General features: G+C 40.4%; 1 protein-coding gene across 1 annotated transcript in view; it reads left to right on the top strand.

Annotated features, from left to right (window-relative positions):
• lix1 (limb and CNS expressed 1) overlaps positions 1-15,588 on the top strand; it is a 44,236-nt gene extending 28,648 nt beyond the window's left edge. The window contains exons 3-6 of the mRNA XM_043702835.1: positions 1,544-1,684; positions 2,648-2,743; positions 11,161-11,238; positions 15,337-15,588. Of these exons, the coding sequence (XP_043558770.1) occupies positions 1,544-1,684; positions 2,648-2,743; positions 11,161-11,238; positions 15,337-15,588 (567 nt within the window). The remainder of the gene's footprint in view (positions 1-1,543; positions 1,685-2,647; positions 2,744-11,160; positions 11,239-15,336) is intronic.
• Positions 15,589-16,460: the final 872 nt, after the last annotated feature.

Below are 16,460 nucleotides of genomic sequence, written 5' to 3'. Positions count from 1 at the left end.
AGTAGTCAGAGATTTGCTGTCATATCACACACACATTTTATGCAAAGGGAAAACATTTATCATTATACTTGGCTCTTCCTGATGAAGAGCTTATGCTCAAAACATCAATTCTCCTGCTCCTTGGATCCTGCCTGACTTGCTGTGCTTTTCAAGCACCACACTCTTCGACTCTGATAGTGCTGTCACAATGTTGTTACCTCCTATTTAAAGTGGCTGAAAGGGAAGCTCTAGGGTGTAGGTTTGCTCGCTGAGCTGTAGGTTTGATATCCAGACATTTCATTACCTGGCTAGGTAACATCATCAGTGGCGACCTCCAAGTGAAGCAAAGCTGTTGTCTCCTGCTTTCTATTTATATCTTTCTCCTGGATGGGGTTCCTGGGGTTTGTGGTGATGTCATTTTCTGTTCGTTTTCTGAGGGGTTGATAGATGGCATCTAGATCTATGTGTTTGTTTATGGCGTTGTGGTTGGAGTGCCAGGCCTCTAGGAATTCTCTGGCATGCCTTTGCTTAGCCTGTCCCAGGATGGATGTGTTGTCCCAGTCGAAATGGTGACTTTTTTCATCTGTGTGTAGGGCTACGAGGGAGAGAGGGTCGTGTCTTTTTGTGGCTAGCTGGTGTTCATGTATCCTGATGGCTAACTTTCTTCCTGTTTGTCCTATGTAGTGTTTGTGGCAGTCCTTGCATAGAATTTTGTAGATGATGTTGGTTTTGTCCATGGGATGTACTGGGTCTTTTAAGTTTGTTAGTTTTTGTTTGAGAGTGTTGGTGGGTTTGTGTGCTACTAGGATTCTGAGGGAAGCTCTTTATAAACATTTGTAACTTACTAAATAAGATACTATTTTACCTCACACTATAACTGCTGGTGAGTCATACATCACTCAGAGTGTCTGACATGCCATGGTAACATGCAATTTGACATGAATGTTATAAAGTGGAGGTACGACTAATAATGGTAGGAGCTCTAATTTTCTTTTCTTCACTGACTGAGTAGGAAATTCGTTGCATTCTATCGCCTACTGACATCTGTTGCAAGGATTTGCAGATTAATAATATACAGCTATCAGCTACATTACAAGCGCATTATTCTTGGCTATCAAATCCTGAAGTGGGGTTTGAACATGAAGCTTCTGACTCAGAGAAAGAGACACTACCATATGCCATAAAACCATCTCATTCAGCTAGTACGTGAGAACAACAACAACTAATATTTATGTAGCAACAATATGTTAAGATGTTTCACAGGCACATTTTAAAATAAAATGATTCCAAGCAGGATATTAGGTCAATTGACTAAAACTGCTTTTAGTACCAGCAATGATGACAAAGTAGAAGGTAAAACTATAGACATTACATTTCTCCTGCTGGTATAGAATGGTACTGGGGAAAGGTTGACTGAGGAATGAACCAAGGTGTTGAAAAGGAATGATCCCTTCAGTATACTGATAGAGGAAGGGTGTAGTGGTGTTATGTGCTAACCTCTGTCGTCTAGAATTTATATCTTTTTACTAATTCTATTGACTGGTATTACCATTTCTGCATATAGTACTGTTCAACCAAGGCAGAAGCCAGGCGAGATGCAGCAAGAGTAGCCTTAGTAAACTCTGTCTTCAATGAACACCCGTCTCGTTTAATCACAATGGAATTTATCAGAAGCAGCATAGAAGAAGCAGTTGCATCAGTCAGTGTAAGTAAACTACATTTTTTTGATTTCTCCCTAGTCAGCAGTTGTCATTTTGCGAAAATATTTCAGTCCATGCTGACATATAGAACTGACTGTTCAAACTGCGGTAATATAACCAGAAAATGAATTCCATTGGTGTCTCTCCCGTTCTGTTGTCATGACTTTAAGAAAATGTGTGACAGACATGATGCTTCTAACTCATATCTGATTAAGTCATTGTACCAAAGTGGGATAGACTCCAAGGAATTTCCTAACCAAGATCTTTGCATGTTAAAACAAGGCATTGAATTGCATATGTGATTTTTCACAAGTGAAGATAACAAATTACATGCAGTTGAGTTGAAAGAAAAAAGTAACAATATTTTACAACTCTTTTTCTCTGCATTAATCTCAATCTTCCTTTCTAAAGTGCAAAAAACTCATGACTTTTGTTACGCTCATGTCTCTTGCTTACCAACTCAAAAATTGTTATTTTGAAACTTCTCTGTTGATTTTCTACAAATGCATTTCTTCTTCAGAAACCACCTTTAATGTGCATCATGTCCACTACATCCAATTGATGTTTACTCCAGTATCTTTCCTAACTCAAGAAATGTGATTTTTTGGATGTTGGGATTTCCCATCACACCACTGAAAAGTTAGGGGCAGCACAAAATGCTCCAGACAGCTGTTCTGCAGCCATTTGAATCAGTGTGGACTGTTTCTTGCCTGGAGGTGGATATTGCAACCCCACTTAGGGAAGAAATTCCTCCTTGGAGTGCTGCTGGCCATCTTACTGGTCACAAGCATTTTACCTCCAGCAATGCCACGGAGAATGGCGGTCTCTGCTGTGACTACATCCTACCTTGGTGAAAGTATCCTTTACTGCTGGGTAACTCAGGCTTGTTGGATATGGTCATTGTTAAGGTATTTATAGGTATCAAAAACATTTCATTTTGTTAGTTTCTTTTCTTGCATTTACATTAGGGTAGCATACATGACGCAAAGGATCCTACAACAAGCATTGGGGCTTATCACTATATGCTGGAGGCAAACAAAGGCAAAACAATGTTGGAATTTCAGGTAATTTGATTATTACCTTTTCTTTGCCCCTTGTCTTTTTAAGCTCATTATAGCTGATACTCTCAACATTTGCCAAGGCCACAAAACCTTTTCCTGAGCATAAACATGAGGAAATTGGGACAGAGGTCCATCACACTAGATTTGATTCCTTTGATTCCCTTACTGATCTTGGCCTTGATTATATTTAGCCTCAACAGACCTCTGTAGTAAAGAATTCCACAGATTCACCATCCTGTGAGGGAAAAAAATTCCTCCTCGTCTCTGTCTTAAATAGATCATCCCTTATTCTGAGGTCATGTACTGGTCCTAAACCCTCCCACAAAAAGATACAACCGTTTTACATCTAGCCTATCAAGTCCCTAGATCCCCTAAGATTATCTCTCATTCTTCTAAACTCCACTTTGTGCAGGTACCAACCTACACAACTTCTCATAAGACAGTTCCTCCATACCTGGGATCAACCACTGAACCTTTCCAATACCAGTTTATTTTTCCTTAGATAAGGATTTCAAAGTGGTTCACAGTATTCCAGCTGTGGTCTGACTGGTTCCTTGTACAGTTTTAGCAAAACAGCCCTGTTTTATATGCCAATCCCTTTGAAATAAACACTAGTATTCCATTTGTCATCCCTATTGCCTCCTGAATTTGTATGCTAGTTTTTTGTGATCTACCCATGAGGGCACACAAATCTGAGGATTTTGGGTAATCCAAGATGGAGGACGGGAAAAAATTCTGGCTGTGAGAGCTGCTTCTTTTTTGAGGCATTTTAGGTGTTGGAGGTGAATTTCCTTGAAATTAGGGAGCAGCAATTATTGTTTTATATGCTGTTATATTGTTTTGGAACTTCGGAGAAAAAAAGTCAAAACAACGGCACTTTTAAAAGCGAGAAGGACAGACAAAGGAAGCACATGGTGAAGTGGGGTGGGGGGGTGGAGAGAGAGAGAGACAGAGACAGAGAGAAAAAAAATACTGCTAACTGACACAATAGTGAATCTGCGCAGTTACTGCCTTGCTGTTTGAATTCATGTATCTCTGGACATCAGAGTGTGACTAGGAAAGCTTACAAATAGTGAAATTCACAACTGATCTTGGAGGGACCTCTGTGGGAGAGCTCACAGCACAGGAACAGATAAATGAATAGTTTTTAAGTGTAGCCTTGCTGTAACTCTACAATAGTGAGTAGAGTGGCTTCTTTCTTGATTATTTGTTTTATTGAGATCTGTCTCTTGATAATTTTTTTAAAATATAAGCCGTATGTATTAAGTTAGCCTGAAGCAGTGTGTTTTGTTTAGAGCAATAAGGTGGTACTATTTTCTGGGTCTGCAGATTGTGAAGGAGCAAAAATGGCCGTTTGTAGAGTGATATGCTCATCTTGACAGATGTGGGAGTTTAGAGAGTTTACAAGTTACTGAGGATTATGTCTGCAGGAAATGTCTTTGGTTGCAAATCCTGTCAGGCCAAATGGATCGGTTGGAGAGACAGTTAGAGGCAATTAGGAATTTACAAGAGCAAGGGAGTCTGATGGATGGCAGTTATAGGAAGGGAGAAAAGTCACAGATACAGTCACATAGATGGGTTAACTCCAGGAAAGTAAGAGAGGTAGGCAGATAGGAGTGTAGGAGTCTTCTATGGCTATCCCCATTTCAACCAAGTATTCTGTTTTGGAAAATGTAGGGGATGATGACTTCTCAGGGAATTTTGGAAGAACAACCAAGTTTCTGGTATCAAAACTGGCTCTAATGTAATGACGGGTACATTGGGTTCCAAGGGATCAATTGAGATAGGAACCTCCCTAGTCAGAGGCACAGATAGACATTTATGCTGCCATTAGCGAAAAAGCAGAATGGTGTGTAGCCTCCCTGGTGCCAGGATCAAGGATATCTCAGAGAAGGTCCCTCTCAAAGGGGAGAGGGACCAGCAGGAGGTCATTGTACATATTGAAACTAATGACATAGGAAGGGAAAAGGATGAGATTCTGAAGGGAGAATATAGAAAGTTAGGCAGGAATTTAAAAAGGAGGTCTTTGAGGGTAGTAATATCTGGATTACTCCCAGTGTTACAAGCTAGTAAGGGTAGGAACCAGAGGATAGAGCAGATGAATATGTGGTTGAGGAGCTGGTGCATGAGAAAAGGGTTCACATTTTTAGATCATTGGAATCTCTTCTGGGGTAGAAGTGACCTGTACAAGAAGGATGGATTGCATCTGAATTGGAAGTGGACTAATATACTGGCAGGGAAATTTGCTAGATCTGCTGGGAAGGATTTAAACTTGGAAGGTTGGGGTGGGGGTACCCAGAGAGATAGTGAGGAAGGAGATCAATCTGAGACTGGTACAGTTGGGAAAGGGAGTGAGTCAAACAGTCAGGGCAGGCAGGGACAAAGCAGAGAACAAGTTAGGATTGATAAATTAAACTACATTTACTTCAATGCAAGAGGCCGAACAGGGAAGGCAGATGAACTCAGGGCATGGTTAGAAACATGGGACTGGGATATCATAGCAATCACAGAAACATGACTCAGGGATGGACAGGACTGGCAGCTTAATATTCCAGGACACAAATGCTATAGGAAGGATAGAAAGGGAGGCAAGACGGGGCGGAGAGTGACATTTTTGATAAGGGATAGCATTATAGCTGTACTTAGCGAGGATATTCCCAGAAATACTTCCAGGGAAGTTATTTGGGTGGAATTAAGAAATAAGAAAGAGATGATCACCTTATTGGGATTCTATTTTATATACCCCCTAATAGTAAGTGTGAAATTGAGAAACAAATTTGTAAGGAAATTTCAGTTATCTGTAAGAATAATAGTGTTATAGTAGAGAATTTTAACTTTCTAAACACAGACTGGGATAGCCATAGTGTTAAGTGTTTAGAAAGAGAGGAATCTGTTAAATGTGTACAAGAAAATGTTCTGATTCAGTATGTGGATCTACCTACTAGAGAAGGGACAAAACTTGACCTACTCTTGAAAAATAAGGCAGGGCAGGAGACTGAGGTGTCAGTGGGGGAGCACTTTGGGGTCCAGCAACCACAATTCTATTAGCTTTAAAATAGTAATGGAAAAGGATAGACCAGATCTAAAAGTTGAAGTTCTAAATTGGAGGAAGGCTCATTTTGATGGTATTAGGCAAGAACTTTCAAAAGCTGATTGGGGGTAGATGTTTGCAGGTAAAGGGACAGCTGGAAAATGGGAAGCCTTCAGAAATGAGATAACAAGAGTCCAGAGACAGTATATTCCTGTTAGGGATAAAGAAAAGACTGGTAGGTGTAGAGAATGCTGGATGACTAGAGAAATTGAGGTTTTGTTTAAGAAAAAGAGGGAAGCATATGTCAGGAATACACAGGATAGATCACATGAATCCTTAGAAGAGTATAAAGACAGTGGGAGTATACTTAAGAGGGAAATCAGACAGCCTTGGCAAATAGGGTTAAGGATAATCCAAAGGATTCTTATAAATACATTTAAGGACAAAAGGGTAACTAGGGAGAGAATAGGCCCCTCAAAGATCAGCAAGGCGTGGAGTCACAGGAGATGGGGGAGATACTAAATGAGTATTTTGCATCAGTCTTTACTATGGAGAAGGACCTGGAAGATATAGAATGTAGGGAAATAGATGGTGACATCTTGAAAAATGTCCATTTTTCAGAGGAGGAGATGCTGGATGGCTTGAAATGCAATAAAGTGGTTAAACCCCCAGGACCTGATCAGGTGTATCTAAGAACTCTGTGGGAAGCTAGGGAAGTGATTGCTGGGCCCCTTGCTGAGATATTTCTATCAATAGTCACAGGTGAGGTGCCAGAAGACTTGAGGTTGGCTAATGTGATACCACTGTTTAAGAAAGTTGGTAAGGACAAGCCAGGGAACTATAGACCAGTGAGCCTGACGTCGGTGGTGGGTAAGTTGTTGGAGAGAATCCTGAGGGACAGGATTTACATTTGGAAAGGTAAGGACTGATTAGGGATAGTCAGCATGGCTTTGTGTGAGAGAAATCATGTCTCACAAACTTGATTGAGTAACAAAGAGGATTGATGAGGGCAGAGCAGTGGATGTGATGTATATGGACTTTAGTAAGGCATTCGACAAGGTTCCCCATGGGAGACTGGTTAGTAAGATTAGATCTCATGGAATAGAGGGAGAACTAATCATTTGGATACAGAACTGGCTCGAAGGTAGAAGACAGAGGATAGTGCTGGTGGCTTGCTTTTCAGACTGGAGGCCTGTGACCAGTGGAATGCAACAAGGATCAGTGCTGGATCCACTACTTTTCATCATTTATATAAATGATTTGGCTGTGAGCATAAGAGGTACAGTTAGTAAGTTTGCAGACGACAGCAGAATTGGAGGTGTAGCAGACAGTGAAAAAGGTTACCTCAGATTATAACGGGATCTTGATCAGATGGGCCAATTTCTGAGGAATGGCAGATGGAGTTTAATTTAGATAAATACACGGTGCTGCACTTTGGAAAAGCAAATCTGAGCAGGACTTATACACTTAATGGTAAGGTCCTAGGGAGTGTTGCTGAACAAAGAGACCTTGGAGTGCAGTTTCATAGTTCCTTGAAAGTAGAGTCGCAGGTAGATAGGATAGTGAAAGAGGCATTTGGAATGCTTTCCTTTATTGGTCAGAGTATTGTGTATAGGAGTTGGGAAGTCATGTTGCGGCTGCACAGGATGTTGGTTAGGTCACTGTTGGAATATTGTGTGCAATTCTGGTCTCCCTGCTATAGGAAGGATGTGGCAAAACTTGAAAGTGTTCAGAAAATATTGACAAGGATGTTGCCAGGGTTGGAGGGTTTGAGCTATGGGAGAAGCTGAATCAGCTGGGGCTGTTTTCCCTGGAACATCAAAGACTGAAAGGTGACCTTATAGAGGTTTATAAAGTCATGAGGGGCATGGATAGGATAAGTAGCAAAAGTCCTTTCCCTGGGTTGGGGGAGTCCTGAACTAGAAAGCAAAAGTTTAGGGTGAGAGGGGAAAGATATAAAGAGACTTAAGGAGCAACATTTTCATGCAGAGGGTGATAGGTATATGGAATGAGCTACCAGAGGAAGTGGCTGAGGCTGGTACAATTGCAGCATTTAAAAGGCATCTGGATGGGTATATGAATAGGAGGAATATGGGCCAAGTGCTGGCAGGTGGGACTAGGTTAGGTTAGGATATCTGGTCGCCATGGACAAGTTGGGCCAAAGGGTCTGTTTCCACGCTGTACATCTCTATGATTCTATCTCACTTTCCTTAGTCTTTCTTCTTTTAAATAATATTCAGCTCCTCCATTCTTCCTGTAAAAGTGCACATTTTCCCTCCTCTATCAGCACTTCACAGGGACCATTTCCCTCCAGGCTACCCTGGTCCATTCCTCTTCCATTCCCAACACCAGTCCCCACCCCACTGCATTTTCCCTACAATTGCAGGTTCAACACCTGCCTGTATACTTACTCCTTCTTCATTATTCAAGACCCCAAAAGCACCTTTCAGGTGAAGCAGCAATTTACCTGACTTCACTCAATACAGTCGACTGTATTCACTCTGCTAAATTGAGAAGATGAATACGGACTGTATTTTCGCAAAAGTGACCCTGAGCTTCCAGTTGCCTGCCACATCAACACACCACCACGTTCTCTCGTCAACATCTCTGTTTCAGGTCTGCTGCAGTGCTCCAGTGAGGCTGTGTACAAACAAGAAGAACAACATCTCATTTTCTACTTGGGCTCAATATCAAGTATAATAACTTTAGAAACTCTCCCATGTCCTATCCCCATCCCCATACTCCAGATCCTGTCAATGATATGGGCTGCTTTCATTACAGCCAATTCATTTCCAGCTACTTATGGATCCATTATCAGTATTTCTTTCTCTAGAGCACACTGTTATCCATCCCTTTGACTCCCTAACTGTCATTCACTCTCTCTCTCCCTGTCTAGTTACCATCTCTGCCTATCCGCTAACTCCTTTTCCCACCCGACTGATTGTCTTCAGCATAAATACCATCTTTTCCTAGCTACATTTGTTCTGAAAGGTCAATTAACTTGAAATGTTAACTCTGTTTTCTCTCCACTGATGCTGCCAGACCTGCTGAGTTTTTCCAACAATTTATTTTTTGTTTCAGAGTTCCAGCATCCGGAGTTTCAGTTTTTATTTAAATATTGCAAACTGATTGTTACTGTGAATTCAATTTTCTTGTTTAAAATTATCAAACTCTATGGGAATTATACCAAATTAATAAACATGAATGAAGGTATGAATAGTAAATTCCCAGATGGCACAAAAATCGGTGGTGTGGTAAGTAGCAAGGAGATAGGCCTTAGACTACAGGATGATAGAGATGGACTGGTCAGATGGGTTGAACAGTGACAAATGGAACTCAATCCTGAAATGTGTGAGATGGTGCATTTTGGGAGGACTAACAAGGTGAGGGAGTATAGATTGAATGGTAGGACCTTTGAAAGTACAGAATACAAGAGACATAGATCCTTGAAAGCAATGGGACAGGTAGATAAGATGGTTATGAATGCATATGGGATTCTTTCCCTATTCGCGAAGGCATTGAATACAAGAACAAGGAGGTTAGGATGGAACTGTATGTAATGTTAGGTAAGCTATAGCTGGAGTATAATGTGCAGTTCTGGTCACCACACTGTTGAAAGGATGTGATTGTATTAGGCTGGGTGCAGAGGATAGTCACCAGAATGTTGCCTGGGCTGGAGCGATTCAGTTATGAAGAGACACTAGATCGTCTGGGGTGTTTGCAGAGGTTGTTCTAGCAGGGATGGCTGAGTGAGGATATGATTGAGGTGTACAAAGTTCAACATCTTGATGTTGAGCTTGTCTGGTGCATTTAGTAAGTTAGGAACCTGAATACCATGTTTGTATCATGTTTCATCATAGAAGAGACAAGAAAAATCCAAAAAAAAGTGAACCATGTCACTGAAGGAAATCAATAAAAATTAAGAAAACTCTAGAAAATTAATGGGATAAAGTTGTGACCAATCTCCTATTCTTGCAACTTGCACCCTTGCGTTTTGAATGACATAGCTGCAGAGATGATGAATACATTTATTCTGAAGTTCCAGAATTCCTTAGATCATCTCCCATGGATTGGAAGAAAATAAACATAATCCACTACTTGAGAAAGGTGGAAAAGAGAAAACATGAGACCACAGGCCAGTTAATGCAGTTTCAGTAGTAGTAGGAAAACTGATCTATTATGAGAGATATGGGAACTGTAGCACAACAGAGAAGCATATGAAAATGACATGATGATGTTTAAGATAACATAACACTGACATCAAAAGTGATATGCTGATGAGATTCTGTAAGAAAGATGATAAAAGCTGGATAGAGAGAGCTGGTTTAGAGATCAATATTATGTATAATAGCATGCAAATAAAAACGTTTGTTGAAACTCTAAGAATCAGGCAATAATTAGTCCCAGTAATACTGAGATACAGCACACTAAGAGTGGAGACAATGGGTTAAAGGAGCATCATTCAGCACTGCAGGATAAAGTCCCAATAGGTTCAATAGACCTTTATTCCATGGATTTTCGGAGAATGAGAGACGGCTGACCTGTTAGAAACATACAACATAATAAGGGTAGATGATAAGAAAATGTTTCCTCTGGCTGAGAAATCTAGAACACAGTGTCAGTCTCAGAATACGTGTTGGCGACTTAAAGCTGTATTGTGGACAACTGTCCTCATTCAAGGATTTATGAAGCTTTGGAGTTCTGTATCACCGAGCATTGTGAATGTTCATTCGCTGAGTATTTTCAAGATGTAAAGCGATAAGGGTAGTGACCGAATTGAGGGGCTGGGGATTGTGCAGGGTGGTATCAATAAAAAGTCAGACATAGAGTCATGGAGTCATAGAAATGTACAGCACGGAAACAGACCCTTTAGACCAACAGGTCCTTGCTGACTGGATATCCTAAACTAATCTAGTCCCATTTGCCAGGACTTGGCCCATATTCCTCTCAACTCTCCCTATTCATATACCCATCCAGATGCCTTTTAAATATTGTAATTGTACTAGCCTCCACCACATCCTCTGGCAGCTCATTCCATACACGTACTACTGTCTATGTGAAAAAATTGCCCCTTGGGTCCCTTTTAAATGTTCCCTCTAGTTCTGGACACCCCCATCCCAGGGAAAAGACTTTGTCTATTTATCCTATCCATGCCCCTCATGGTTTTATAAACCTCTATAAGGTCACCCCTCAGCCTCTGTCGCTCCAGGGAAAACAGCCCCAATCTATTTAGCTTCTGCCTACAGCTCAAAGTCTCCAAACCTGGCAAGATCCCTGTAAATCTTGTCGAATGTCGGAGCAGGCTGAGACTGCCAAATGACCTAATCCAACTCCTCCTAACTGGGACCTTTTTTTCTTAACAAGATTTATTGTCTTCCTCTTTTTGCAGGAATTGATGACAGTCTTTCAACTGTTACACTGGAATGGAAACTTAAAAAGTCTGCGAGAAAGGAAGTGTTCCCGTCAGGTAATCTTTCAGCTAATTGACCAAACATGAAGAAATAATTAGCAGCTGATGCTTACACCAACAAACCAAACAAATTGGAACTTAATACTACACCACTTCTTAAGATATTGTAATCCCAATATCCATCCTGTAAACAACTGCTATGCTCAATCGTCATTAATTGTAAACCATTATTGCTTCACTTTTAATTGACTTTCCACACTAGTCTGCTGGTCTGATTTATGCTTTGCTAAAGTCTCTTTCATTACCTTGATATCTGACTCAGTCTTTCACAATCTGTTTACATCTTTTCCCCGGTTCCTATCGCTAAGCTTGAACTGCTGAAAAGCACAGAATAATTAATAATCTTGCGTCTTCAGCCATTTCTTGTTATCATGTGGAGGGAATCAAACTGACTGAAGACTGGCATCTGGCATCCATGTGGGCTGCAGGAACAAACCGAGGATGGCTTTTCAAATGAGCGCCATTACTTGCAGCCAATGTCCTGTTTTTTCTCCATACCCTTGTCCATGACTTCTATCCAAATTATCCTCCAATACCCTCTTGAATGCTTCAATTAAATCTGCCTCCACCACATTTCCAGGCAATACATTCCAGACCCTTACTACTCACTGTGTGAAAAAGGTTTGTCTTTTGCATAACACTTTAAATCTATGCCTTTTCATTCTTGCTTCTTTTAGAGTCATAGAGATGTACAGCATGGGAACAGACCCTTCCGTTCATCTTGTCCATGCCAACCATTTTCCTAAATTAATCTTATGACATTTGCCAGCATTTGGCTCATATCTCTCTAAACTCTTCCTATTCATATACTAATCTAGATGCCTTATAAATGTTGTTATTGTATCAGTCTCCACCACTTCCTCTGGCAGCTTATTCCATATATACCCCATCTTCTGTGTGAAAAAGCTGCCCCTTAGGTCCCTTATAAATCTTTCCCCTCTCACCCTAAACCTAGGCCCTTTAGTCCTGGACTCCCCCATCCCAGGGAAAAGATTGTGTCTATTTACCCTATCTATGCCCTACATGATTTTAAAAATCTCTATAAAGTCACCCCTCAGCCTCTAACACTCCAGGGAAAACAACCCCAGCCTATTCAGCCTCTCCCTATGGCTCAAACCCTTTAACCTGGCAACCTCCTTGTAAATCTCTTCTGAACCCTTCCAAGTTTCACAATATCCTTCCTACATCAGGGAGACCAGAATTGACTGCAGTAGTCCAAAGTGGCCTAACCAATGTCGTGTACAGCCTCAACATGACCTCTCAACTCCGATACTCAATGCACTGACTAATAAAGGCAAGCATACCAAATGCCTTCTTCACTATCCTATCTACCTGCATTTTGAAAGAACTATTGTGATGATGCTGTTCCTTTAACAAGGTTATGTTGTCCTTGGCTTTTTTTTTCAGGGAGGTTGTAAAAGTAGCAATTCTGAAATGTCTGGCTTGGATGGGTTTTAGGGCCAATTAGATTATAGCTAACAGATACTGCCTCAGGAAAAAAAGGCTTTCAAGTTTTTAAAAGAAACACTTGTTAAATGAAAGAGGAGTGGCCAGTTCTCTCAGCTCAGCTTTTGTCTGGTTTGGTTTGGTTTGGTTTTAGCAGTCTGACTATTCACTGAAAGCAGTCCATTCAGTTTAAGGCTACTGGTCCAAGAAACAGCTACATGGAAGAGGGTGTTCCATGCTGCCATCTCTCTCTCTCTCTCTCGCTCTCCTGTAAGACCCTGTGTTTGATTTTACCAAGGGGTGTTTATGAGGATTGTTGCAAATAATTGGAACAGCATCATTAAATTGGGAGAATCTGTTGGGTTTTCAGTTAGGTTAAGTTGCTTGGTATTCTATTCTCTTTTGTTTGTGTTTCATTCGGTAATCTTGTAAATAAGTTCTGTCTTGTTTAAAACCAAGTGGTTTGACCAGCTGCATCTCTCCTGCAATACCCACGTTACACCTGCTTGAAACAACTAGCAAAGTTAGGGTCCAGGTTACTTCTTTGAAATATTTTGAGGGGGTCCATAACATTATGAACCTGTACTCCAAGGTCTTTTAATTCAGCAACACTCTCCAGGACCTTATCATTAAGTGTATAAGTCTTGCTCTGATTTGCCTTTCCAAAATGCAGCTTTACAAGCAAGAACAACTTCACCCTATCTATTCTGTTCAGTTCACCCGTGGTTCTGAAAACCTCTATCAAATCTCCTAGCCTTCTTCATTCCAAGGAGAAGAGTTCCAACTATTTCAACGTATTTTCATAATGAAGTTTCTCATTCCTAGATCCAGTCTTGTAAATAACTTCGGCACTCTCTCCAATGGCATCCAGAACTGTACACAATACTCTAGCTTAGGTCTAACATGTAGCTTATACAAGTTCAATGTGACCTACCTGCTCTTGTACTCTATACACCTATTAATAAAGACAAGGATACTGTATGTTTATTAACTGCTTTCTCCACCTGTCTGCCATCTTCAATGATCTGTGCACATATACCACATCAACTCCAGCACCCCTTTTAGAATTGTACCACTTATTTTGATTGTCTTTCAATGTTCTTCTGACCAAAGTGCGTCACTTCACACTTCCCTGTATTAAAAGTCATCTGCTACAGTGTTCCCTTTTGATTGCACAGGCATCCAAGGCTTGTGCTTTGCAGCAACCTCTGGAACTGGAAGTCAATGTTGCAACTGGCATGTGAAAATCAATTGCAATGCACAGATCCTTGGAGCGGCTACATGCGCAGCTCAGAGAGAATGTTACCTGCCATCTATCTGCCTACTTCATCAACTTGACAATGAATTTTTGGAGTCTCACAATGTCCTCCTCATAGTACTTCATCCAAATTTCATGGAATTTGCAAATTTTGAAATTGTTCCTTGCATATCGAGATCCAAATCATTAACATATATAGGGAAAACCAAAGGTCCTAATACTGACAACAGATAAAAATGGGATTTCTTCTCCATAAGGACTATGTGATGCCCTGTCAAAACCAAACTTAGAATGGGATTCCACCGGTTAAAAATAACAAAATTCAAAGGAAGATATTTGTGGTTCTTGGAGCCTTCCGTTAACACAATGACATCACTATTAGGGGAGGCGATAGCCTACTGGTATTATCGCTGTGCTATTAATCCAGAGACCCAGGTAATTTCCGGGGGACCTGTGTTTGAATCCCAGCATGGTGGAATTTAAATTCAGTAAAATTAAAATCTGGAATTAAGAGTCTAACAATGACCATGAAACCATTATTATCTGTTGGAAAAACACATCTGGTTTACAAATGTCCTTTAAGGAATGAAACTACCATCCTTAGCTGGTCTGGTTTACATGTGACTCCTGACCCACAGAAATGTAGTTGACTCTTAAAACTGCCATCTGGACAATTCGGGATGGGCAATAAATGCTGGCCTTGCTAGTGACGTCCTGCTCCCGTAAATCATTTTTTAAAAACTTACTTTGCAACACCTATCACCTATCAGGGCAAATACAGCAGATATTTACAAAAAACACCATCTGCAAGTTCCCCTCCATGCCACACACCATCCTAAAATTGAACTGTTATTTGTCAAAATTCTGGAACTCAATTCCCAACAGCTCTGTAGATATATCTATAGCATATAGACTCCAGAGGTTCAAGAAGGCAGCCGACCATCACTACTTGAGGGAAATTAGGAATGGGTAATAAATGATAGCCCAGCCAGCATTACCCCCGTCCCATTAAAAATGCATATTTTTTAATCTTGATGTTACATTCAGGAAAGTTTGCAAGTGTGTTGTCACATCTCTGCAAACCTAACATAGCCCACAGCATCCTGAAGTACGGAATGTATTTTAACATACCATGGTTACTGGCAAAGTATGATATATTGATTTATCAAAAATACGCCCGATAGATGACACTGAGAATTGCAAAAACTGAAAAGCATTAGAACAATAAATGCTACTTTTTGTGAAACATTTTATCATCTTATTTCATATCAGAATCTGTTAGTATAAGCCACCAAATATAAAACTATTCCTAACTGATTTTTCTACCAATGTGATGATGTCCAGTGTATAATAATTGCACTATTTGTTTCTTTCCGTTTTCATTTCCACAGGATGTAATTTCCTATTATTCCAAACAATCATTGGATGATTGTTTGAGAAGTCAGATGGCATTAGACTGGATTTTGAAGGAGAAAAGGATATCAGGAATTATAACCCAGGAGCTTCAATCATCTCTTAAGGACCTCGAGAAAGCCAGGGAAACTGGTTGTGAATTGCGGTTCTACAAAGAAAAGAAAGAAATTCTGACACTCGCTCTCAGTCAAGTTAGATCAGAATGTGGCTGTATTCAAATGTGTGAATAGAACTAGTGAAATCAATTCAGGAGTAGAAATATTGCTTTGAACAAGGAAACATCCTTTAGCTATATAAATATTTCTTCTGATAGCACAAAGATCAGCAACCTACAACAGAACTGGTCATGGTGATCCTTATTCTTGACAAGCCTTGCAAATGCCACGATGACGTGTGAGTGGCAGAACTTGGGAAATGACAGTGTCAATTGAATCCAGGAATAATCTGCACAAACAAAAAATCTCCAAGGCCCTAGTATCCAAGACACAGAATTCAAATTATACTATTTGCTTATGTCATAATGTTTGCATTACCGTTATTCTAATTATAACATGTTACTGATGGTATGACTGTTTCATGCGCAAACCTAATTCTGTTGTCCTTATTGTACTCTTAGCAATTTTGTGAGATACAAAAAAATTCATACTGCATACAGAATGAGCTCAAAATTATAGCATAGGAAGAGGACATTTGGTCTGCTTGACCTGTGTTTAAGCTCTGTCTGTAGTTTCATTGTCAATAGTATGAATGCCATATGTTCATTCTGTTCCTATTTCTCTTCCCTTTTCTCCCTTTGAACTATGCCAGAATACCATTGGAATTTCTGTTATGTTGCTATAATTCCACTGAAGCTCAACAGAAGCATCAGGGTTGAACAGAAGGGGGCTGCCTCAGAATTCTACACCACCAGCTGGCACCAAATTCTCCATTTCTAACATGCCCATGAGCCTTTTGTGCAAAGGGTTGCAGGAGGTGTGGTTAAATAGCAGGGCTATCTGACTGTGTGTGACAAGAAAGTGCTAAAAGTGTCAAGGCTAATTAAATTGGCCAACTGGGATTTTCCAGCCAGCCTCCCGATTCCTGCAAGTGGAATTTAAATGGT

The sequence above is a fragment of the Chiloscyllium plagiosum genome, chromosome 2 (assembly GCF_004010195.1).
Source record: "Chiloscyllium plagiosum isolate BGI_BamShark_2017 chromosome 2, ASM401019v2, whole genome shotgun sequence".
NCBI classification, from domain to species: domain Eukaryota; kingdom Metazoa; phylum Chordata; class Chondrichthyes; order Orectolobiformes; family Hemiscylliidae; genus Chiloscyllium; species Chiloscyllium plagiosum.
Note: the sequence above shows the minus strand (reverse complement) of the source record. Positions and strands in the feature narration are given on the sequence as shown.